The 27,368-nt window shown below is 42.8% G+C and overlaps 2 protein-coding genes across 5 annotated transcripts in view; one reads left to right on the top strand and one right to left on the bottom strand.

The window, feature by feature from the left end:
- LOC126562245 (protein henna) overlaps positions 1-27,368 on the top strand; it is a 754,155-nt gene that overhangs the window by 76,795 nt on the left and 649,992 nt on the right. The window lies entirely within an intron of this gene.
- LOC126561750 (homeobox protein Hmx) lies at positions 697-27,066 on the bottom strand. Its single transcript, XM_050218060.1, has 5 exons — positions 26,277-27,066; positions 14,855-15,391; positions 14,682-14,786; positions 14,350-14,453; positions 697-1,272 (listed from the first exon to the last, which is right to left on the bottom strand). The coding sequence occupies exons 1-5, from the start codon at positions 27,064-27,066 to the stop codon at positions 697-699; spliced, it is 2,112 nt and encodes a 703-aa protein (XP_050074017.1).

The raw sequence follows: 27,368 nt of genomic DNA, 5'->3' as shown, positions 1-27,368 counted from the left end.
GTCATCTATTGGTGAGATTTAGTTTGAATGTTTAATTTTCTACACGTTACTAATTTTAAACTGCTGCAAGGCGAGGAACCAAAGACGTGAAATAAAATAATTCAAAAATATGTTTACTTTAACAAAGGTCGGGATAATCGGCATCTAACAAGAAGGAATTAGGATTGGTAGGATGATGGCAGTAGCGGATAAGTCTACGGATTAAGGGATGTGGAACATGAGATGAGGAGATGATACGAGGCAACTAACGAGGCCCTAGGAGGGAAGAAGGGTTAATCATTGTAAGACCAAAGGGGTTCTCAAGCCGCCAACTCCGCCCATTGATCATCCCGTGGTTAATAAAGTGTTCTAAACATGATTGTACTTGATTTTCGCAGATAGTGCAGAAATTACATTTATTTGACTGTGTAATCTTTCCATTCCGGTCCATCACCTTCCTTCTGACCTTTCTTCCCGATCGGAACGCCTGTGATTGATTGAAGTTGGTGAAAGAAGTTTTAAACCATGTACAAATTCTTTAAAGATTGCAATAAATACTTAGCAGTAAGAAGACTGACCCAAACCCCCTCAGTATCTTATTGTACATCTCGTACAGTTCTAGTACATTTAATGTAAATTCTTCCCCCTTTTTACTATTTACATTTTCTCACAATCGATCGTTAGCTCGCCTTCCTCGTCGTCATCGCTTGTATTAGGTCACGTGACATTTATTTCCTCGTCACTATCATCCGAGTCGCCTGCCGATTCGTACTCATCGTAGTACATGGGCGTCGAACCGCTCACCGCACTGCCCGGCTGCAGATCGGACGAGGCGCTGCTATTTGAACGTCCCGAGTCGGGCTGATAGAAACCACCCATCGGGAAGTGTGCCCCAGCACCGGGCATACCACCCGATGGACGATTCCCGACCGGAACCTGCTCCTCGAAATCGAACTTAAAGTCCCCACCGGCACCGGGCTTTAGCAGCTCAAACTTGGACTTGAAGGTAAGCATTGGTGGTGGGGCAGGTTTCGGTGAGTCTGACGGTGTTGTTGGCGGTGGCGGATGGGCCGGGGGTGGTGGTTGGCTGTCTAGTGGTGTAGAGCCTTGTGGGGGAGAGCCGGATGGAGCAGGCGAGAGAGACGTTTGCCGATCGGTCCGGGCGTCCGAAAGGTCCGGGTTGGGGTTGTTTTTGTTCGGAAGTGTTTGATCCCGGGAGCCTCCGTTCGCTAGCAGTTCGCGTTCCTTGGAGTTGCGCCACTTCATGCGTCGGTTTTGAAACCATATTTTCACCTGTAGGATACAGAGGAGAGAGAGAGGACGAATTGTGAAATTAATAAATTGATTTTGAATCTAATTAAAATGAGTCTAAATTTAAGCATTGAGAAATATCCCCCTCATATGTGCAAAAGACATCACAAATTTAGTGAACACTTCTTAGTCAATTAATCGTTAATCATTGAACTAAAATAGAAAAAAAATGGTTGGGTGTTCGGAAAAAAGATGCGCGGGTTCAAGACGCATCTAACGGTATGCCGGACGCCAGGATCGAACCAAGAATGATCGAGTTATCACCGGTTTCCACAGGATAACTGTTGTTTTCCACAATAACTGGGTGAGGAGTGGAGGGATCGGGTTGAGGTGTTTTACAAAAAGTTGCGTGGCCTCAAGGCCCATCCAACGGTATGCGGAACTTTCCGATCGGTCCAGGAATGACCGAGTTATAACCGATTTTCCACGGGATTGTTTTAGGTTTTCCGCAATAACTCAGTAGGGGGTGGAGGGATCGGGTTGAGGTGTTCGCCAAAAAAGTGCGCGGCCTCAAGGCGCATCCAACGGTACGCGGAACTTACCGATCGGTCCAGGAATGACCGAGTTATAACCGATTTTCCACGGGAATGTTTAAGGTTTTCCGCAATAACTCAGTAGGGGGTGGCGGGATCGGGTTGGGGTGTTCGGCAAAAAGGTGCGCGGCCTCAAGGCGCATCCAACGGTATGCGGAACTTCCCGATCGGTCCAGGAATGACCGAGTTATAACCGATTTTCCATGGGAATGCTGTTGGCAGAATCCCCCTCCCCCCTCCCCTTACTTGTTTTGGGAAATCCATCTTAGTACCCTTTAATATTCAAAACCATGTTATGGGGGTGTTTTCGAAACATTTTTAAAGAAAGAAATAAAAATGAGACCGACAAACTAAAAACGGAAAGACAAACTTAAAATCAATCGGAAAAATATTTGTCGTGACGGAAAGAAATAATTTTCGGACCACTTGTAAAACTGATTTTGGAATTTTTTGACCGGCCCGAGCTACCTCTTTGAAGTCATGTTCTCCTGTTACAACCAGTCGGTCCTGGTCGGATTTTTGTGGCAAAAATCTGGAAATTTTTATGCGGCAAAATTCGACCAGGAGTAACAGGAGAGCATGAATTCGAGGAGGTAGCAAATGGAAATTTTAAAAGTGGTCCGGAAATTATTTTCTTTCCGTCGCGACAAATATTTTTCCGTCCCTTTTTAAGTTTGTCTTTCCGTTTTAAGTTTTTCTGTCTAATTTTTATTTCTGTCTTGAAATATCTTTTCAAAACTCAAAACATGGTTTTCAATATTTAAAGGAACTAAGGGGGATTTGCCATAACATGTAATGGGAAGGGGGAGGGAAATTCTGCCAGCAGCATTCCCATGGAAAATCGGTGATAACTCAGTCATTCCTGAACCAATCGGAAAGCTCCGCATACCGTTGGATGCGCCTTGAGGCTGCGCAACTTTTCATAGAACACCTCAACACGATCCCACTACCCCCTGCTGAGTTATTGCGGAAAACCTTAAACATTCCCATGGAAAATCGGTGATAACTCGGTCATTCCTGGACCAATCGGAAAGCTCCGCGTACCTTTGGATGCGCCTTGAGGCTGCGCAACTTTCCATAGAACACCTTAACCCGATCCCACTACCCCCTGCTGAGTGATTGCGGAAAACCATAAACATTCCCGTGGAAAATCGATGATAACTCGGCCATTCCTGGACCGATCGGAAAGCATCGCGTACCGTTGGATGCGCCTTGAGGCTGCGCAACTTTTCATAGAACACCTCAACCCGATCCCACCACCCTCTGCTAAGTTATTGCGGAAAACCTTAAACATTCCCGTGGAAAATCGGTGATAACTCGGCCATTCCTGGACCAATTGGAAAGCTCCGCGTACCGTTGGATGCGCCTTGAGGCTGCGCAACTTTCCATAGAACACATCAACCCGATCCCACTACCCCCTGCTGAGTTATTGCGGAAAACCATAAACATTCCCGTGGAAAATCGATGATAACTCGGCCATTCCTGGACCGATCGGAAAGCATCGCATACCTTTGGATGCGCCTTGAGGCTGCGCAACTTTTCATAGAACACCTCAACCCGATCCCACCACCCTCTGCTGAGTTATTGCGGAAAATCTTAAACATTCCCGTGGAAAATCGGTGATAACTCGGCCATTCCTGGACCGATCGGAAAGCATCGCGTACCGTTGGATGCGCCTTGAGGCTGCGCAACTTTTCATAGAACACCTCAACCCGATCCCACCACCCTCTGCTAAGTTATTGCGGAAAACCTTAAACATTCCCGTGGAAAATCGGTGATAACTCGGCCATTCCTGGACCAATTGGAAAGCTCCGCGTATCGTTGGATGCGCCTTGAGGCTGCGCAACTTTTCATAGAACACCCCAACCCGATCCCACCACCCTCTGCTGAGTTATTGCGGAAAACCTTTAACATTCCCATGGAAAATCGGTGATAACTCGGCCATTCCTGGACCAATTGGAAAGCTCCGCGTACCTTTGGATGCGCCTTGAGGCTGCGCAACTTTCCATAGAACACCCCAACCCGATCCCACCACCCTCTGCTGAGTTATTGCGGAAAACCTTAAACATTCCCGTGGAAAATCGATGATAACTCGGCCATTCCTGGACCAATTGGAAAGTTCTGCATACCGTTAGATAAGCCTTGAGGCCACGCAACTTTTCGTAGAACACCTCAACCCGATCCCACTACCCTCCACCCAGTTATTGCGGAAAACAACAGCATTTCCATGCTGTTGTTCATCCACACTCTCATTCTTAGTCCGATTGGGACGTTCTGCATACCGTTGGATCCGTCTTTGGACCGCGCATTGTTTTTTCCTGCACCTCTTTCTCGATTCCTTCACTCCCGCCTAGTAGTTCAATAATTTCAAATTGGAATCAAAAACTTTGGGTGCAAAATGTCGCTACGCTTTCCGTTGCAAACGAGATGGGGAATATTTTTCTCATCGGAGTAAAAAAATAATTTAATGCCAAACGAAATGGTAATTATTATGAAAATGTTCAAGTTATAAATTAATAAATCCTTTATTGAAATGCTGTTTATCTTTCTTTATAGATATCTATAAAAGTAAATAAGTTGCAACTAGAATTTAGTTAATTAAGCTAATTAGATTAAGTGTTAAGACTCGGCGCCGAATTTCCATCTATTCCTGTGCTTATTATGTACATATTTCTCAAGGTATTTCCACCATGTTTTGTGTTTGCTTGTTGTCGGAGGCGCGAGGGATGATATTGACAAACTGAACCGAGCCCCCTGCAGATCTTCAAAGGCGAGGTTCGTACTGCTCTGGCGGGGATGAAAGTATGGAGTCTCAATTTACCCATCTAAGACGAAAAGGGTTCTCTAGCCGAGGAGGCCGACCCTAGCCGGCGAGGCCGCTGACGACCGCCAGCTCCACCCATAGGTTAATCTGGCTCTGAATTACTGATACTAACGCATAAACGACTAAACGCAATGCAGTATTTTGAATTACATACATCAGATTGCATACTTTTTGGCGTAATTTGAAACAGGCTGCTGCGACGGAGTAACAAATTACATACAACAAACCCGGCTCAAATCGATAGCATCCTTCTAATGGATTATGTTTAAAAAATCCCGGTGGGCAGAACTTAAAGTGTATATTTCCTTACTATTATCGATCGATTTGCGATAAGTCATCAAATTACATGGCAAATTGTGTGTCCACAGAGTGCTCCCACAAAAACAGGAAAGAAAATCACCATCCATCCATCCAAAACCGTCAAGTGATCAAACCACAAATGACCGATTTGCTGTAACCGATTCGTGGATGGTTTCTGCACAATGCTTTATTTGATCATGCTCAAATTTCATACCCGAACGGTGCAGCGTGAACAGAACTGTTGTTTGTCCATTCCATTAAAAGCCATCGTTTGGGGTAGCGATTTTTCCGGCCAGAAATTTCAATCAAGAGTTGCCCTTGCACACGTCAAACTCAAACTCCTGCCAAACCTAAAACCGGCCTGATGATAGGGTATTTCGGTCGAGAACTCTCTTACACACACACACACTTGAAACTTTTCACATTTGTGTACGGAACGTTGGTAAAGATATCTGGCGTTTATCGATCTTTTTTTTTTTGTTGCTTCTCGGTTTCCTCATTTTCTTCATCACTTTATCCCCCAGTTTTTCCACGCGTCCTTGTCTTCTATGTGCGTGTGTGTGTACGTGGTTAGATGTAAACACTTTAGCTGCAGTGCAATATTGTTTACTAAAATGGCATCCGGTTGTAATACACTTTGCACCCAACTCTTCCCAACACTGTTCCACTGCTATCTTATAACTTTGTAACACAACGATCTTCCACCGTTTGCATGGAGCAAAACTTCTGAAGCAAAAACACCCCAGCAGGCCGGATGCAACCAAGGAAAGGGGAGGGAAATGGTGGGGTATGGGAAATTGCAATTACTCATAAACAGATCCGGAACTCGCAGAAGGCTTACCATCGGGTTTTTGGAGTTTTCCCGGGGGCAGTGGACAGCAACGACAGAGCAAAAGACAACCACACTCTAAACTCGGCTCGGGTTCTGTCGGGGTCGTCGGTCTTCACGGTGCAAACGGATACAGTGTAGAAAAACATGGTACCAACAGTCCCGCGTTCTCTCGATACCCCGCCGTACCGTGCGAAGAGTGAAAATGGGGCGAGAAGCACTGGGCACAAACAAACTGGCAGAGCAGTTTGTCCTACCGTGTGCCGGAACCCGGGTGCGATGCCCGACGGGAGACGACACTTTTTCTACACCCCCGGAGTCCAAACGCGGGAGGTGTAAATGCGTGCGTGCCGCATATAATTCAAAGCAATACATTCCCGCCTTTTCTCGTAACTGTCACCGGCAGACACTTTAACCCTGGGTGACAATTACGGCTTTCCGGGAGCGCGCTTCTGGCGAGGAGTCGAACCATCTCGGACGAGTCGGGAATTTGATCCTTCTGGTGCTGGAACGGACGTGGTTCAGGATCGTCCGAAACATAAAGAAGAGCTTAGTTTATGGTTTGTTTGGCTTTTTTTTCTGGGAGGGCTACTAATGACTTTATCGCTAGTTAGAGGAGAATTGAATTTCGAAGCGTTGAGGTGCGTTTGGACGATTTGTTTTTGAGAGCCTTTTTTGATAGTATAAATCGTTATAAGTTATTTTTAACCAGGAACTGGTGGGACGTTGAATAAAAAGCTTCAAGAAATAAAACATAGTTATCAATTAACAAAGCCTCCAGCAAGTCCCGTCCAAGTTCTCTTATTTGCTTTAACGATTTAAAGTTCGCAAAGCGTGAGAATCATTAAAGTTGTTTAATTAGCAATCGGCTAGACCCAGGTACGACCAGTTAAAGACTTCCCTGTATCGAATACGAGAATGATTAAATTGAATTAGCATCAACTAAAGTATGTAATAAATCCTTAACCTTTGCTCCCTGGCAGACTTTGTACGTGGAGACCGTCGGGAAGGGTGGGAAGATAGAAGATGAGTGCCTGATTCTTCAAACTGTCAACAAACATACATCGAACGGAGCGGAGCAGCTGCAGCAGCTTAATTGACGCAAATCTTTACGCCAACGCGAGCCCGTGGCCAAACTTTCCACTTGACGTGACTTTGGCAGTGGATGGACGCGGCGTCATGGATGCGTCACAATAAAAGATGATCGTTAATGGTGATTACTGTTTGCTTTACCGAATGAAGCGTTTTCAAGCATCCAGACACACAAGCTTGATTGTCTGGAGGGAAATTTTGGCTTCAGGGGGGGCTTAATAGAAAAACTCCCCATGAGAGAGGTAATTTTTGTCGTACGGAGTTTGAATTATAGATGAGAATCATGGGAATTTTCGGTTGGGAATTACGGGAATATTTTAATATTTTATCTAGGAAAGTTAATACAACAATTTAGCTACAACTCGAGTTAGAATATTTATTTTTGGATGTGAATGTCACCTGTGGTCTGTAGACAAGACAAACCGTCACGCACGTATCAAAAATAGGATCGCATTGTACTAAATTAGTCCTATCTCAGGAGTTTTTGTTGTTTTTCTAACGTTTTTTTTTTTTCGTATGTTTGTGTGTTATAAATATTACAGAAAAAAGCATTATTACAAATAACAATTCAGTATATTTACATCAACCACAGCATCGTTGTTTCCAGCGATGTGGATGATATAATTTGCAAAAATCTTTAAAACTATTGTTCTATGCGCTGGACTTATTCCGTCTAGAATAAGAACATGCAAATCGTTGAAGCTAAGTATCACATTGGGAATTATGGTTTTTATTGCTTGCTGCATCATCATCCATGCCGAAGCGACCCTAAGACATGAGGCGAATTTATGCTCCAAAGTCTCATCCAAAGGATAGTACGCGCACTTCGGAGACGGAATTCTTTGTGTGTTCTATAAGTGAACTGCATTTGTTATTTTTTTGTTTGTGAGCAAGAACAGGCATGATCTATGCTCGGAAGAAAGCCTCCTGCAACTGATGTTTTTCCAAACCTTTTTCCATGGTATGGAAGGAGTTTCCAACGCAACCTTAGAATCGAGTAAACCTTTCGTTGCTTCAGCTATCAGAGCTTTGGATGATGTTGCGGTTTGATATTTGGTTGGAAGAGTTACCAGGTGTTGGACCACAATTTTTAAACATGGGTAGTTTGATGGTAAGGGAGATTGGCTTTGGATCCGTGATGAATTTTGCTCCAAAACACAATCTTTTCCTATGTCTCACGTAGCGATTGCATAGAAGGGCAGGTGCTTTAAGAGACGGAATTTAAAGATTCAACCCACCACGGTCTCGCGGAAGAGCCAGCTGTTGTAGGGGTACTCTTATTCCTCCACTTCCATCCCAAAGGAAGCTGCCGATGAGTGAGGTGATCGTAGCGATATCCATCGAGCGAGCACCACAGATCGACGCAATGTACTATACTTTGGGTAACAGGAAAGTGTTTAGAAGGGTTTAGGTTTCTATCCCTGTGGTAGCGTATCAGCTGTCGAAACACTTGGATAACTATATCCCAATTGCTGTTCATAGCTTTGCGTACATCGAAAACAAAATTCCCAGCAGTCGAAGACGTTCTTCGGTGCGAATCCAAGGAATTTACATCTGGTTGGCTGGCGTTGTGTGTCCTACGTCCAGTGCTATTGTTTTGTCGAGGTTGAGCAGAGCCCCGAGCAGATACCGAATGATTCGATCGCTTCTCTTATGCGCTTTATCTTGGTATGTGCATTGATCAAGTCATCCTGATCGTTGCAAATACCTTGGAGCTCAGTGATGAGTGGATATAATGATGCATTGACAAGGGATCGCCTTGTCTTACCGAACGTTGGATGGGAAAGGGATTGGATAGTTGTCCATTCACTAGTAGACGAGATGTAGACCGATTGCCAATTAATCGAAACAGCTCAACTAATCCTGGATTAAATCCTAATGAACTCATTGTTGTCCAAAGGAATCCTTTTTCAACTGGTTGGCCAACAATTTTGGACAATTTTAGAAGTGTCCACAGAATTTTTTATTCTTTTAGGGGTATGTAGTTCAAATCTTTGCTGAATTATGAGCAGTTGAAGTCACAACTTAAAAAAAAGTCACTAGTTCAAAATATAAGTCCGATGTCTTTTCCGGAAATTGCTGTCCCAGCAATCAGATCAGATTTTAGATAGGTTCGACATCACTTAACTTCAACTCAAACGAACGCGCACGCTGTGCTGCCCAAATTTAGTGAAAAACAAAGCTTAATTGTGCTAAAAATATTGTGTAGTATTTGAGTCGTTGTTTTTGACATTTGAAAAGTAAATATTCACAATAAAACATTGTAAACGATTGACAGCAGAAGAGGAATAATTTAACAGTAGAATAATGTTCCGAATTTCTGAGAATAGGGTGTAGCTCATTGTGTAGATCATTGACACATCGGTTGTTACTGGGCTCATAAAATTCAAATTGGTCCAATGAAGTATAATTATCGCTACTGTTTATCTTAGGTAAATGTCCGTTCAAGAAACGAACATGCCTCATTAAGATTTGAGGATGAACTGAGAATTAAAACCCAAACAGTAGCAGTTCTCCACAAAGATTTATCCACAGCTTAGCTATACTACGAATGAGAAGATTTCATCAACAAAGCTTCAAACCACACTCAGTCCGAACAACACCAGACTACATCTCAATTTGTCAGCAATACCAGAGCATTCGTCTCAATGCCTTGACAGCATTACATTAGCTGTTGCTGTTTCCTTTAAAATGCATCCGACTGGAATAAAATGTGTGACAAAATGGTGTGCCCCATTAGTGTGCCACACTGTCCACTGACTCTCTTCCTAACTTACACTGCCAAACACCGTGTAACATTTGATCGATGAATTTTGACATCGTTTAATGTTTTGTTTTTGTGATATTTCTTCGGTTTCCCGTTCAGGCTGGGCATGATGATGTGAGCTTTCTTTTTTTCCCCTACACGCTACATTAGACAGATGCAGTTCGTAATGGAGAGAAAAAAAGGATGTTCGACTGCAATGTCATCGCCCAATGTTGGCGGGTTCAAGCCCACCTCGAGGTACTGTGACTCCTGTGGTGGCTCTCAGCTGCACAATCACCGCACCAATGTCACGGCACCTTGTGGTCTCATTTGTCATCTCATCAGCAAACCGGGAAAATCACATTGCATTCGTTCCGCCGGCAGTCACCGACGAGAGCGAACCTCAGTGTGTTGCAATTCGTTACGCTTCTGTCACCGTTTCATCAGGCTCAATCAATCACTGCTAAAAAGGACGAACGTTACCGGCGTACGGAGAGTTCCACTTTTTCCCACAGAGATCTAGGGCCAAAGAGCTCGTTGGACTAAGAAAGATTCCACTCGAACGGATAATCAGCTAATCTTGGGAAGCACTTTACCGCCGTTATCAAATTTACATTTCAAAACCTTTAAGGCTTCTCAATCCAAAAAGGACTTATGTTCTGTAAATAAACAAACGACACCGCGCCAGACACCCTCTAAATAGGACGGGTGGAAATTCTTGTCGGAAAACAATCGCGTAACCAAACAGCCGGAACGTCGTCGCCCGACGGCACAATGACAAGTAAATCGTTTGAGAGTTCGCTCCCCTCGTCGGCGAGCGCATTTTCCCATCACTGCCGAGGGTGGTAATCAATTGCAGTGATGCTTATCCTCATCCAGGCAGACGTTTGTGGTTGGATTTCGATGTTGTGTTTATTTGATTTTTTTTTTCGCTTGGTGGTTGAATTTTCATTCGCTGTTTGGTAAGAACCGGGTTTGGGTCGGCGTCTTGCGTCCGACGTGCTTTTGCCGCCACGTGCACCGTGTGTGCGTATGGAAATGGTCCATTAAGCATAAATTTGTTATGCCAGAAGCGTATGCTGTCGATCAGATGAGGTAGATGAGTCGGGTTGGATGAGGCTAATCTGTCCCTTGGGGGAGCATGTGTTTGTGTGTGTGCGCGCGCTTGTTATCAACATATTAGTGGTTAGTGGTGTGTTAATCGACGCAATCACTTCTTTGTTTGTGTGGAGAGCGTTTAATATGTTTGCTTTTAGGAATGGTGAGGGTATTTAATAACTTAATTGAATTACGTTAAGTATGTTGCAGATTAACCTTTAACTAGTGTACTTTAAACTAGTGAAGAAATCTTCTTATTAAATCTTAATAAAAGAATAGTCTTCATTGATTAATAAAAAAAGGATTTAGGATTTTCAATCGACGGTTTTGATCTTCCAATACCGAATTATAGCCGTACTGTTATTTTATTAAATAATTCATGAGCTGCACCGAGCAAAATAATAATAGCCCTTTCTTGCTATACTGACAGAATCTTAGAAGTTTATATGCTGATCGCCGGTATATAAATTTAGAAATTTATATGCCGATCGTCGTTGGGGCCTAAACCACCGGGCCAGGCGACAGCGGCGCCGGTCTTCAAACGGCAGGACCGGGGTTCAAATCCCATCCGGACCGTCTCCCCGTAGTGAGGACTGACTAACCTCACTACGTAGTATTTATTAGTCAAGCAATACGGCCAGGCCGTTCCTTCGAGAAAAAAAATGCCGATCGCCGATTTTTCAATTTATAATGGTATTTAAACCTTTTTTTTTTTGAAACAGTTCTATAATTTTTTACATATTTAGACATTTTTAAGGTTCGATATAGAGTCAAGGGAGGTAAAATCCCGCAGGAATAGATGGAGCCCAAGATAAAGCACAAAAATGAAAATGGTTATTGTAAATACTGGTGGATTTATCGGCGTCTGTGTAGGACCCCGACAGTAGTCTCATATAAGGCTCCCTGTGTAAAGAGAATCATAGCAAAGACTTTGTTTGTTGACTTTGTTTGAGAAGCTCAATAGCTTCGACAAATCCAACATGAGAGAACATCATAAGTTGAACCGGAACCTAAGTGAAAAAATAAATTTCTTAGACGGATTTTAATGTAGAAATGTAATCATTGCGGATAAAATGAGGATCACGCAGTAAAGTTTGAAAATTTAGCTTTTATTATGGCAGCTATTATTATTATTAAATTCAAAGTAACATGTAAAAATTATTAAAATACTAAAAATAATTGAACAGAACATTGCAAAGATGTTAAACAGTGTTTTGATTGTAATAATTATCTTTTAATTAAAATCTTTAAAATAAAACTATGACCCATTCTCACTGCGCATAAAGCAGATCCCAAAAAAAGAGGAAACTTCCTCACCTGTGATGATTAAATTAAAAAATCGCATTAATTCATCCTTCCTTCAGCAACACTCCTATACACCTCCTTCGTCAATAAGGAGGTGTATAGAATTTCTCACTGTCCAAAGAAAAACTTTCTTTCCCCTTAAGGCACCCTTAAGCGCGGGTGGATTGGAAAATTAATGAACAATTAATTTACCATTGCTCCACAAGCACAATAAGCCTGTGTCTTGGGCCTGGAAAGCCCAAGTGAACGGAATGGGGCAAATATTCATGAATTTATTGAAACATTCCAACATCATCCAGCTGAACTCCGGATAGGCTGCTGGCAAAGATAAGAAGAAGAGGAGGAATAAGAAGAAAGTCCCGGTCAGGGAGAAATAATTTTCCGTTCCGAAGGAGAGCAACAAAAAAAACAGGACGTAATTCATTTCACTGGAATCATTTCACGGATCATGATCATCAATGAGATTATTTCACTTCACTCACCCCCAATACACACTGCTTCCTCACTCATACACGCGAAGGAAAGTGAAGGAAAATATTCATTACGCTCTCTTCTACCGATAACAATCGGATTAAATCAATTTCTAGCTGCTGTAGTGTACTACCCTGATCCTTTTCCTCAAGCACATAAGGCACTTTTTCTCGCTCCTTTTCTCTCTCTCTCTCTCTCTCTCTCTCTCTCTCTTTTTTTTCCTCACACACACACACACACACACAGAAGGGGGAGAAGGTGGGTTGATTTTCCTTCCAGAAAAGAAGCGAGAAAAAATCCCCGACGAGCACATTATCAAAGTTGGAAAAATGTCATCTCCAGACGTGAAGTGTTCAACCATCGCTCGATGCGCGCGCTCCCGTGCGTATGTATTGTACGTGTGGCCGGAAGCGTGTATGCGTATGCGGAAAAACAAGGCGAAGAAAATGCCTCGCTGGCGTGTGTTTTTGTGTGCAAGTGCCGAGATTTATCCGCAACCGTAAGCGAAGTAGGAAATAATCGCTTCTTTATTTGTCATGTCGTACACTGGTTTGATTGTTTTTTCGCTCTCTTTTTCTCTCTCTCGCTCACTCTCTCTCATTCTGCTGCTTCTACTTCTGCTTCACTTCTCATAGAACAGCAGGAAAATGGGAAGGTTTTTCCTGCACTGGGGGAGAAAAGTTTTCAATTTCGGTACCCACATCCACAAAGCGGGTTGGAACACACCGTTTTTTCGGGTTGCATGAAGTTAATGGCTTTTGGTTTTCTGGTCTTTTTCCAGTCGAGTGCAACCGGATTACGGTGCAGATTATCACCGTCGAGGGATGGTGGTGTGTGGGATGAGAGAGAGAGAGAGAGAGAAGAGAAAACAAAAGACTGGGGTAGATTTTTTCGTCCTTTCTTCGAATGTGCCTTAGGGTTCATATTTCAGCACCAGCATTTAGCAGGTTAAGTGGGACAAAATGACCAAAGAAAGATTGTTAAGCCATATCAATCATACATTTTGGGTAATTTAAAATTATGAAATTACTATCAAAAATAAACTGAAAAAAAATGAAGAAAAATATAGAATTAGGAAAAGGACTACATTGGCTTAGAAACGGTGTTCAACACCACGAGAAAACGTACAAGAAATTCCAACAAACGAGAGCATTAAATCCTAACCACTAAAAGTCCGCTAATCAATCCCAAATGAGTTGGTAATAAAATCCCATTTGCTTCCCACAGCCGCGTCAACAAAAGCCATTAACAACCAAACACGAACGACCATTGACCATTAATCAGTTGCTCAGCACTTCTCGATGGAGAAAATTCAAAGTTTTTCCTTATCCACTATCACAGTTTTCCCACCACTACTACAAAACCCAGCCAACTGGCTCATTCCTGGAGGATTGGGGGGGGGGGGGGGAGGGGGGGCGACCATAAAAGACTAATAGCAACGCCACGGATCCCTGTCCTGGAGTCTGCGCACTTCACCAGGTACGTGTGTGGGTGAGCACATTTCTCGTCTCTTTCCAACATACGCGGCGTGGAAAAAGAAAAACCAACCACTCTTAGCCGACTTTTTCGCAAGATGAAAAACCACCTCACAACCAAGTACATAAACGAACTCTAAGCCACCATACAGCCATCTTTCTTTTTCCCCATTTTTTTTTGTTGTTTTTGTTTTGGGGAAGATTTTTTTCTTACTTTTCTTCAATTTCACATCGACCAGGGCGGAGCTAAAGCACTGTTCGTGGTAGGAAAATTTCCTTTTTCCGACGATCAAAAAGATGGCAACCACTATCGGTAACATGTTTGCCTGTAATGGCTCGCACGCTACCGCATGAATAAATCATGATCCATCGATGGGTGTCCTTACCTGAGAGTCCTTAAGACCGAGCCGTTCCGCGAGCTTCTTTCGATCCGGTTTGCTGATGTACTTTTGAAGCTGAAATCGTTTCTCCAGTCCTTTTCGTTGGGAGTCTGCAAAGGGTTCGAAAGCATCGGATGTACAATTGAGGTAGAAATGTTTTGAGAACTTGAGCGCACTTTCTAGACATTACAAGTAATGTTGAATTGATAAGCTGTCGATAGTGTGTCAGCTGCTGTTTCAAATGTCAAATTCTATCTAAAATGTCCTGTATGAAACCTCACTCCTTAACGAAGTTTTCCAAACCACCCTAAAAGAACCGAGAATTCTGTGAGCCTTACCTGAAAAGACAGCCCTCCGCATCATCCCCCGCCGGGGCTTCCCTCGTGTTGAATGTGCCCACGGAAAACCTTGCCCAGGAGGTAGTGGGAAAACCTGTGGTCCACCTGTGGGAAGACAGTGCGAGAGCGTGAAGTCGCTGCTTACGAAACGGAAAGCTCCCAACACTACTTACCCGGTATGTAAGGATTGCGACAGTGGGCCAGCAGCGAGTGAAGATGCGGATGGTTGAGACTGTGGTGCAGAAAGGGCGTTGGTCGACTTGGAAGTGGTTTCGCAATGATTTTATTATCTCTCGATTGCTGTAGTGCCACCGCTGCTACCGCTGACGGTTCCTGTAGTTCCGGGCTGTTTGGTAAGCTGCCAGACTCGCTGGTACTGTTGCTGCTGCTATTGTGAAGATGGTGTTGTTGCTGCTGCTGCTGCTGCTGATGAGGAGCTCCATTGCTGTTAACCGGATGCCCGGTCGGACTGCCGTTCGGGCCAACGGTAAGATGTTGCTGTTGCGGGTGATGAGGTGACAATGGATGTGGTCCAGCCTGATGATGGTGGTGATGGTGATGGGGATGATGATGATGAGGATGGGGAAGTTGCTGGTGAGGATGATGCGGATGGTGTGGATGAGCTCCCAGGAATGCCGGGTTGGCTAAGTGGTTCTGTTGGATCAGGTTCTGCTGAATGTAAGGCCAAAGGTGCTGTGGTTGAATAAATTCTGGAATGAAGCAAAGGAAACATGCGATGAATTGGAGCAATTTCCTAGCGAAAACTATTCTAGAGAATTCGAAGTCCTTCTTTTTTGAGACAAACAAACGCACCGACGACCGGCACGGAAGTTCAAACTCTGGTTCATGATCATAACAAGTCCATAAAAAAGGGAAATCCCGCGCTGTTTTTGAGCAGCGTTAATAGCTTCCTCCCCCTTATCAAGTGTGACATACATCTGCAGATCTTCTATGCCTCTTTTTACTGTCTATGTTGTCCTAATGCCATTGCGGTTAAATGTCCGGAAATGTTTCGCATTTTGTTTCGCCTGTCTCATACGAAGCATCTAAACTGTCTCACATGTACAGTATTCTGGAAAGTACCGATCCAAAGAAAAAAAAAAAAACCCTCCCGATTTCTGCACTCCCAGACGTAATTTTATGAGCCGCGCGACGTGTTAACGGCTGGCACAAAGTTTTCACATAAAAACTTCCACGTTAACACCTTGCCAGGGGTGACGCGCGCGCTAAGACTTGACGCTCAAGATTCGTATCCATCTTCACGGTGGCCATGACACAACCAACCGTTCAACTAAGAAGAAACCGCAAAGCGGCAAGTTGTCTCGACAAGAACTCTCATTTGTGCTCGTGTGTGAGGGTAAGATTATGAATTTGATATGCTCATATCTTTCGGGACTCAATCAACGCGGAAAATGGCAGGTTTTGCCAGTGCGGAAGCTGCTGCCGTGCTTTGTTGGCACAACACATTCTAATCATCCACTCGGAATGCCGGAACTTCTAATCCTGTTCTACACGTACCGCCCCACGATGGCTCTGATAGGACGGGTTAACTGGCGTGCCAACCGACACACAACAACCTTTGTTATTGCATGTTACGCTAAATTTCCAACATCTCCAAATCCCTGCCGTTGTTAATTGGAGGTGCTTCAACGTACGCTTTTTCCCATCGGACAGACGCTGGCAGCTGGATGGATTTGTTGGTAACATTGTCGGGCTAACTTTCACCCGGTACGTACTGCAAAACGATACGCTATGAGAAGGATGGGAGTACGGGAATTCTGAACGATCTTGCCTTTCCGATTGCCTTGAGCGTTGAGCGGTGGCTGTCAAAAGCTGGATTGTGCAGAGCAGGGAAAACTCGTGGCGATGAGTTGTGATGAGTGGAAATTTAAACATACATTCGGATGTTTCAACTACAAAACGGTACGCTTCAGGATAGTGTCAGGCGCTCCGGAATTTCACAAAAAAGGGGATTATAATTGGGATAACAGTTTTACGTTTAGATTCAAAGGTATGTTTTCAGCTGATTTTAGATGTTTAGATGTCCGAATGAGATGTGCAAAATGCTTCAAAAAGTTAGTAGGATTATGTATGGCTAAAGTTGCATGATTATTTTTGATTGTTTTGGAACCAACAGTTCAGGAGTACGGCCTGGCCGTCAATACGAAATAAATAAAAAAGAACCAACATTTCTGGAACCGGAACAGACTGAAGTCAGGACAGGACTGAAGTATAAGCTTAAATTGTAAAATAATTTATAAGGATTCTAAATGAATCCCTAACAGAACTATGCCAACACTTGTTTTTTGAGGAGTAAACAAGGAATAGAAAAGATATCTTAAAGTGATTATTGGGTTCAAAAAAAAATTTCAAAAATCATAAGACATTTTAAATTATAAGACAGATATGACAGATTTTCGAATGATTTTACTCTCAATTTCCTGTTTTTGGCCCCCTTATGTAAATAATGTAAATATAAATGTAAATAACTATACAAACACCCACGAAAAATATTTCTGAGCAAAATTTATGTTTTTTTTATCGTCTCAAAATACAAATAACTTAAGATGACCTTGGTAGACATAATTTTTGAAACATTTGAGGCAAATTGAATTCACTCCCTGCCATGCAGTTTTTACAACCAAAACACCGTTTTTTTTTTTCGACAATAGGCTTTCTCAATAACCTTTGAAGCTAAGTGTGATATTACACCTATAAGTTGATGAAGAAAAGAATAAGCGCAGAGGAAATTTGTTAAAAATCGGATAGGTATCAATTCACATGAGTAAATAAAATATGATATCTACTGTACAAATAAAGCAATAACAAGAAAACGTGTGTTTGATTATTTTTTACAACCTGTTAGAATGTCAAATATAACTGTCCCTTGTAGTTTCTGTTTTATTCTTTAAAAGAAGAAGATGTTTGCATAGTTTGACGATTTCAAACTACTTACAAGCCATACATTTTCCATTGATGGTAAAAGGGAAAATAGTTTCGATATTCAAACAATTTTGAAGAAGTCTCCAAGATCAAGCGTAGTTGATTTTTGTATTCAATTTAACCAGCTCTTAAGCAGCAATCGAGTTGTCTTGTATTATTGTGTTTGTCTAGTATAATGTAAAAACAGTAAGGTTCAATCACTTGTTTTCCTTTCAATATATTTAAAATAGATTACTAATTCTGAAAGCTTTCCTTCGAAAATTGATAATTCTTAACAACTTCTAATGTAGCAATACAGATTATTAATACATATTACATCAAATTCAACTCACAATCATACATCACGATCAAACTCTTCACCCAACACTTCACCAAAAGGAACACCAGAAACCTCACGAGTGAACCTTTTTCTCCGTCAAGCGTCAAAATAATGCTCGATACGGTAAAAGCCCCAGCCCGAAGAGCCCGTTGCACAACACGAAAAGTTGCTCAATTTTTCCCTCATCAGCCAGGTCTTAATCTGTAACAAAAACAAAAGCATTGCGTACATTCTGGACCTTCGTTTCGCTGCACGAGAAACGATCAACCACCAAACCAGCACGGCACATCACAAATGCCCCCACGGAGCGCCCGTTGGCGTTGCTGCTTGTAAGTGTAACCAGCGGAACATCTTCGCCGACGGGAAGAGATGTTTTCCTGAATGCTGGGCTGTAAAAACATTGGATTATAATCATGTTTAAATTATTGTCTATCTATCTCGGGCCCGGAAAGCTTGGCCCGAGAGATACAGTGTGATTGGGTTAGTTCTTTCAGCTGTAGTCACCCTCCAAGCTGCCGGGGATAACCGCAGGGATTTCCTCTCTCTTTTTTTGGACATGTACCGACTCTCCTGCTTAACACCAGCATAGCAGGAGGAGGTACTGGGTGTGCTGAATTGTTATTACTGTACTGTAAGCTCAACACGGGGTTTCGGTCGTTTAGTGCCAGCTTGGTGTGGTGGTACGGTTCTTGATGGGCGGGAACAAAGCGTACGGTACACGCGCTTAAGGATCGATCGGCACTGATCCTGGGTCCTACGGGTCTTCAATCAAACATTTTTCGGTAGTCCCGGATACAGCACTTCCACAAAGCATCGTTTGCACCTTCGGTTTATTGCTCATTTCTCAACGATTTAACGATTATTGTTGTTTGATGCAGTGCCTGTGTGCGTGGCATGCTTTTTTTTATTGTTCCTAGCTGTTTTGTCAGTGTTTTTTTAGCGTGATTTACGAAACAAAAGAAGACGGAAAGGAAAATAACGGAGGGCGTATCAAGCCGAGAGGGCTGAAAAAAATGCAACCGAACTGTCAATTGCGGCGTGTTGAGGTGATTAAAAGCAGTTAGATGATCAATTGATGATAAACGCCCCAGAAGAAGTGCGTAACTTTTTTATGCGTTTTAATGGTAGTTCAATATAATTTTTCGAGATTTATTTTATGGCGAAGCTTTGCACACAAGGAATGAATCACCTTTTCTAATCCGATGTGATGATAAATTGAAGTACTGAAGGGCATGATTTAGATGAACCGTTTCAATCGCCATGAATAAAGGAACGTTAAGACTGAATCTGTTTGAATGTTTCGCACGATATCGCGCCTTGTTTGATGTGTGTATGTGTTTGGAAACATTAAACAAATTCCTACAATTCTACGTCTGACGTCAAACGAAATTCAAGAGAAAATCCCGTACCGAAATAAACATGCCCAACCTTAAATTAAACATAAAACTGCACACTTGAACATTGCAACCATAACGCACCATTCGCAGCATAATTAATATGCAATTAATTAAGCACATCATCCCGTGTTTTTATCGCTGGTTGACCACAAACTACAACGAGACATGCCACTTGTCCACTTGGCATCCCGCTCGTTGTTTTAACAAAAATTTGACAGCAAACCGGGCGTGTTGCCATGAATCTTCTTTTGCGCCCTCCTTTCTCCGCCAAAAAAAGCACCACACCGCCTGTCGTCTGTCACTCGAAAGTCCCACGAAAAACAGGACGGCAGTGAAAATTGTTTCCCTTACCCTGCCTCGGCAGATCCCATCGCGTTACCATCGTGTATTTACAATAACAAATTACAGTGATATAATTTATTTGCATCGCATAACGCACACATACACACACACAAAATAAACAAGCGCTTCAAACCGCACATGGTGCAACACACAAACATAACTACGCATTGTTGGCAATGTTGGCCCATCCTCGCACATTTTATCAAAATTACAAAAAAATAACAACCATGTTACACACAGTGCACTTCCGCGAAACATCATTCAAGCGCGTTGTTTTCTGGCTTTTTGACCGCTTGTTAAAAGGAATTCACAAATGTTGGAGTGCTTCCAAAAATTATTCAAACACCGGTATGAAACGATAAGCAGAAGAAGAGGGATATAGAGAGAAAAGATCTTTAAGGTCAGAAGGTTTGAAAAACTTACGATACAAATGTGCAACTGTACGAAGGAAAAAGAGGAAATAAAATGTGAAAAAAATATTAAAAAATAGAAGCATATAACACAAAAACAATGGGAAAACAAACATGATAATAAAACGTTTAAAAGTACCATTCCAAAATAGTTCAAAAAACAAAGAATAAATTGAACGCAAGTAAACATAATTGAATTTAATAAAATAGTAAAAAATTATTCAAACTTGTAATCAATAAACTGCATATTGAAAGACAAAAACACAAGCAAGAAAGTCTTTCAAAAATCCATCAAAAAAGATTTAAAACACATAAACACAAAACAAAAGAAAGGACTTGTTTTAGTTTCTGCTGGGCTCGCCAATTTGCCCAAATATGAAAAAAAGATAAATTCAAAAACGAGTAGAACAAATACAAAAAAAAAGAGAACGTTGAATGTAACAATTTAAATGAATTATTTTTACACTCTATGTCATGCGCCTGCCAACCCACAGCCTAACCACTGGGTGCCATGATATAAATATTCATTACAATCATGTAGCCGATCCGGAGGAGCACACACAGATCACACCTCTAGCCACAGCTCTCATCCTCATCGAGCTTTATATTCAACTTTTTATCACTGTATCACTGTATTCCATCAAATGGTCTGTTGGACAGGGGGTTGATTTCACCACATTTTTCTTCACTTTTCACCCACCACAACACCGTAGTAATAAACAAAACAGGCGAGGATATCAAAAAACCACAACATTGGACAGCAGCAAAAGCCTCACTGCAACCGGGCGTTGTTGTTGCAGGTTATTCCGTGCATTTCCGTGCTTGGGGTTGCGATAAAGAGAATCATTTAAATCACTCTATTAGATCACCCGTTCGTTTGCATTGCGATTTAGCTTTAAGTGACTGAATTGTGCACTTTAATGTAATGCTTTCGATTCAATATTCTTTAACTTTGATGATAGGGATGTGGCCAATATGTGCACTTCCATTTCCGCTTCCATTGCACTGTCATAAACAGATCATTTACTCATTTAAATCTCTCATCTTAAAGGAAAACTTTTTCTTATCCCAGATACGACAAACCTTGAGACCGGATATTGTCATTTTGGGGTGTTTTTTTTTCTTTCTTGAGGCGGAAAATATCATCCGGAAGAAAAGTTTTCCCATTTTCCCGGCTCTGTTCTGTTCTGTCATCCAAATATCGATCGGGATCCATCCACCTTATTGTGTGACAAAAGATAGTAAGTGTGTGTGTGTTCCGAGCGAGAGAGAGATCCTCGTAATCATTACGGCCATTGCCAAGTTTTCTGCTTTAAGCTTCCTCCCCAGCGCTTTGTGGACTTCAAATATTCAAAATACAATCGTCTATTTGTGCAGACACCTATTCCCCCGCCATTGAGCAGGAAGGACATTGGTGGTGGTGGTGGAAAACTCACTCACACTTGTGACCATATCGTTCGTCCTAAATTGAGTTAAACGAGAAAAACACTTAGCACGTAAACTGTACCAGATTTCGACTCCACCAAATCTGCCGCAGTCGCTTGCTCTTTCTCTCTATCCGTGCAGGGCGAAACCGTAACCCAACCCCACTTAGTCCAAAAGACATAAAGTCAGGCCCTCTTCCCATCGGTTTCTCCGATCGATTGTAGAAAGCACGGGGTTGGGTTGGGCAAATCTGTGAGCCTCCTTTTTCCATGGCTTCCTTCTCGTAGTTCTTGCAAATAGCAACGAGCGCCAAAAACCTCCACCCAAACACACACAAAACACCCACCCTGATACGAAAACCTAAAACGACCCAAAAGCGGACAAAGATTTTCCTCCGATCGGCGCCACCCTTCCTTAAGCAGCTGTCGTCAAGGGTGGAAAATAATATAATTTGCGTCAGCTGGCAGCTCACTTAGAGGATCGTTCGGCGCGTCCAACGGCGGGAAAGTTGAGTTGTCGAATGAAATTGGCATCGTGTTCGGTGCCCGAGAAGGAACGCGGCTTTTCCTTTTTCCAAGGGTGCTCCCCAAAAACATTGCGCTGAAGGGAGGGACCGTGAACGGAGGGTGGGGAGGAGTAGTAGGAAGAGGTGAAACACACAGCTCGTTAGCAGTAGGAACATGTTCATACGCCGGATGTGATTTTCCACCACCTTCCTTTCTCACCATTGGCACGTTAAATACACACTTTTCCATCTTAAACGGTTTATCCGAAACGGTGGCCGAACGGGGAGAGATTTTGGGGCAATTTTTTGGGCACCACAAGAAGTGAGCCTGTAGTGCAAAAGTGCTTGTCCGAAAATTGCCGGCCAAACAGGGAGGCCTTGGAATTTTCGGACGAGACGAACCATTATGTGGTCATCCGGTGGGTTCATCGCTAGATGTGTTTATAATTTCATGTGCCGGGGAACTAAACGTTTCCATCCCCAATCTCTCCCGGTCATGGCATCACGTCTAAGGACATGTGTAACACATTTCCGTACCGAAACTGGAGACCGGAGCATGCGATGAACACATGCACATGCCCGTGTGCAGCAAGCAAACAATCGGAAAGGTAGCGCAAGTGAACGCAAACGATAGCACCGAAGAAGCCGATGATGATGGCCGTTTTTCCTTCCCTTTTTTTTTTTTTGGCTGGAGGATTCGAAATCGATCTACGTCGTTCGTCGTCGAATGTCACTTGCAGACGTCCATAATCATAAACGAGCGCATAAGAATCATCGAATGCCATATTTATTCTCCTGCCAGCCCGCAAGCAGCAGACGGCCGGTGTGAAGAAAAAACAAGCCTCTCGTCTCGGTTGACCTCACCTTGTGCTTTGGCCATCAAGCTTCACGTTGTGATGAAAATCAAAGCGATATAAATTAGCTTTTCTTCAGCCGGCTTTCAGTGCTGGCCCACGACCCACCTTTCCGGCGTGACACTTTTGATGGTGGAAGAAATTAATGCTCTACTGCCGGAGATGGTGCGTTTTTGTGCGTACCATGTGGTCCGTCACATCCGGGTTTTTGGCAAAGGAAGTTTGGAAGGTGAAAACACTGGTGTGGTATAAATTATCGGTAGCACATAATCAATTTCCCGAGCTTTTGGTTGAGCTCGCTGAGGCTGTGGTTTCTTGATGTGGATGGAGAGCGAGTGTATGGATTTTCGTAGTGGATTTCCAAAAGCTAGAGGAAAATCGATTGTTGATAGACTAGTAAGTGATGGATATGAATTTTTATCGATTGGTAAAGATTATTACAAGAACGGAAAGATGTACTTTATTCGGTATGTTACATAAATCTAAATAGTTTCGTTACTTTATTGTGAGTGACTTCTCTTGATCCTCCTCTCCTCTTTAACGATTCACACGTTGGATTCACAAGAAAGTTGAATTTTCGTAGAATATTTCTACTCAATATTTTCAGTAAAGCCACCAGAGTAAGAATAAAATAAATTTCTGTCAAAGTATATAAAACATGCTACAGATATGATTATATTATTTGTAAGAATTAATTATTTTTCGGCAAGAATTTTACAAAACTACTCTGTCACGAAATACAATCCAGTTCTAAATAAACACTAGTACAAACCTAAGCTTCAATCAGCAATGTTTTATGAGCTTAAAGTAATTTTTGTCTTTAAGCTACGTAAAGCATGTCTGACATGGCTACGTAAACATGACGTAATGTCTTTTAAAATAATAAAAAATAATACAATTGCATAAAATTCTCAAATCACAAGAATGTCATTGTTTTCTGTGTCTTCTAATTTATGTTTTATTATAAAAAGACAAAGGTGTTTTAAAACTCATTTGAAACTATCTGGAAACCTGTCAAAAAACTGTGAGATTAGAGTAAAAGTATTTGAGAAACCGTGAAAACCACGGGATGGAATCAAAAAGATAAAGCAAAGTATCGAAACATCATGAAAAAGCGTCAAAAAATATTGCAGAAAAAACAAAAATACAAAAACAAAAATATGAGAACGGTTAATAATCAGCAGAATATCCAGTATTGTGTGCAAAAAATGAATAAAAATATATTAAGATATTCTCATCCCAATGTGATAAATTTATTGCATACTTATTGAGAGGTAATAGACTGTTCCAGGGATAATGTTTCCTTTATTGACGCTAATTGTATTGGATTATTAGGTCAGTGGTTTGTATTAAATTTGAAAAATAAGGACACAGGTTGTTTTTATTATTTTATCTAGCCTTTTCATGAAGGAAATGTTAAAATACACTGAAAACCATTTGACACTCGTTTGACAATATGAAACTAAATGTAAGTAATGTATAGTTAAGTCACAGACATCAAAAGAAAATAATGACAACATTTGATGCACTTCAAAATTCCAATAAAAAAACATTTTAAATATAAAATTTAATCAATTCACTTTATAGCTACTTTCTAAGGAGCTCCTATCTAAAATAAACGCAATAAAACAATGCAATCATAAGCATGTCTACCATTTGCGTCCAGATTTGCGTCAATCATTCACTCTCTGGATGACGCTGTACCGATTTCTGTTTGTTTCGCTTGCACTCATCCCACTGCTCCCACGCCGAAACAAGTTGTTTAACAACAGCAACTTATTCACTGCACCGAACGACGCATTTTCCGTAGCACACACACATTCGAGGGAATGGTCAGCGAGCTCCATAAAAATCAAACAAACCAAACCAATCAAACCAGTACCACCAATTGACGCTTCGCAAAATTGTCGGCACACCACAAACGTTCAGCTCGATCGGTCCACCCGGCCAGGACCGGTCACACAAAACCGCACCACTCAACTGATTATCGACTTGCACACGGCTTGTGCTGGCTGTTCATCTATTTGTATAAATGAGGTGTTAATTGCATATAAATTATTCCCAATCCTACCATTGGGATGGTCGGTAAAAACGGACAGAGCGTACAGCGAACGATTGGCCGGCCTGGAGAGATTCGTCGACTACGGCCGGATGATAATATACTGCTGCAATGTTTCAGAAAACAGCGTAGCAGAACAGGGTGTTTGGGGCAGTTGGGCACTTAAGTAGTGCGGCATCGACAAATGAGCAAAGCGGTGGACATAATTGAAAGCGATGCAACCGGTGGTAATGGCCATGCCCGTAGCATGCAACCGATGCAACGCATGCTGCAGGAGAAACGATCCCCTTTTTGGGGATGTGTGGATGGTCAGATGGCTGGGATGAGCTGCTTGTTCATCAGCTACGCTTACACGCGTATCTGACGGTGTGATGCAACTGCAAGGGATGAGAAAAGCGCATCCTTTGGCCGGGCGCATTGCACATACGTGACCGAAAGGCGGTCGGATAGGGATGGGATGGCGAAATCAGATCATAATAATTACACACGCCAATCGGATAATGGGTTCGATCGGGCCGCCCCGTCGGGGATAATTTTCCAACGCTCGAGACTAAAGCGATGGTCCTCATTGGGATGGGAGGTAGGCTTTATCCGGTTGAAGTAGTTTTGCTGACGGTCCGAACGACACACACACACACGCGTATTGGTAGAACGAGCCTTTTTCAGGGAGTCGGGAGAATACGGAGTGGAAAATCGAACTAGTCTGATGATGATTGTCGTGCACTACGAGGAAAACCGATGCTTTTTATGTTAAACATTGTGTAGTATCAGACACATGACTGCTTCTGCCAGACTTTAAAAGCTAGAAAACCACTAAGCATACACTGTTTTTAGTCATCACTTTGTCCACGGCAATCTGTAATTAGTGATTTATTTTTAGGAGGTGTCCCAAACATGCGAATATAGTGTTGACATCGTTCGAAAATTTGGGGCTATTCCTTCCAATAGCCCAAGCTAGCTTCCTTAAGTGAACTGTAGCCCAGTTAGGAATCAATTTAATGTCAAAAAACTGGCGCCATCTCTGGCATTGAATGAGCAATGCCCTCTGGCTGAGGCAGGCCATTTATCGAGCATTACCAAATTGATCCAAAGACATCAGACAAGGACAAAGATGGTAGGTAGAGTTCTTGAAAGGTATTATAAAGATATCATCAACAATATATCCATCTGATCTGATCAAGCATTCTTTTTTTTTGGTCGGTCGGTGTTTCGCTTTATTTTCAAATAAGTTAGCCGAGGACAAAACACTCGTAAAGACACAGATTCGATCAACAGCAATTCATTCATTCTTGCCCAACACACACACACTCAAGTCACGGTAGGCTTCATCCCCAAACTTACCATTCCTAACTTTAACGCAATCCTTCTTGTCGCCCAGAATTGCGGACACACTAAACTTCAGGACCGGTTTGCTGCTTTCCTTCAGGATTGTCTGCTTGCCCGGAACCACATACTCCCCGAACCCACACTTTTCACAGCGAAACTCAAACTCACACAAACCACCATCACCCCCAACCACTTCTGGGCCACCACTTTCCTCCTTGCTGCCCCCATTATTGTTGTTATTATGTTCCCTTTCGGAACCTCTTTTATCTACCCCGGTTCCAGGTCCGCCCACTGGACTGGACCTACTACCAGGATTAAGTTCCGCCTGACAGTGGCCACACTTGGCACAGCAGAAATCCATCTGCTCGAGCGGCACACCATCGTCCGGATGGGTTCGGTATGTTCCGATCGGTCGCCTCACGATCGAACCACCATTGATGGATGACGGAGGACCCGCCGGTACCTCATCGTCCGAGTACGCCGACGAATGGTGGTGCGAATGATGATGCTGAGCCAGTAGATGATGGTGATGCAGATGCAGATGATGATCACCCGCTGCGTGATGATGGTGTAGACCGTGGAAACTTTTCGGCGAGTCACACAGACTGGCAGAGTCTTTGGGCTCGTCAAACTCGTCACTGTCCGAGATGGAGGCGAGCGATCCAGCGTCCCCATTGGACACAGCGCCGGGCAGTACCCCAACCGGGCTGGAACCGTCCGTACAGCGGGACACTTGTTCGCTTGGTGTGTCCTTATCCTGCAGGATACTGTCCACCATGAACGCTGTCGACATGGCAGTGGACATGGTTGTGACGTGACCAAGGAACGCGTTGATGGCGCACTACGAACTTCAAACCGAGCTATTAAATCACACCAAAGGAACACATGGAATTGCTCACTAAAATACACACACAAGGAATTTTCTTCTTATTCCGTACTACTTTGAGAACTCTTTCCCAACAAATTCTTCATCACTTTTCAAACAACACTAGATTGGCACAAGCGCTTCCGATGTGGAACACAATAAATACATCAACGTCACGAAACGTTCTCCACCCGAAAGATCAATCACACAAGTATGTTCCCAACCACTTTAGATGCGCGTCT

The sequence above is a fragment of the Anopheles maculipalpis genome, chromosome 3RL, assembly GCF_943734695.1.
Source record: "Anopheles maculipalpis chromosome 3RL, idAnoMacuDA_375_x, whole genome shotgun sequence".
NCBI lineage: Eukaryota > Metazoa > Arthropoda > Insecta > Diptera > Culicidae > Anopheles > Anopheles maculipalpis.
Note: the sequence above shows the minus strand (reverse complement) of the source record. Positions and strands in the feature narration are given on the sequence as shown.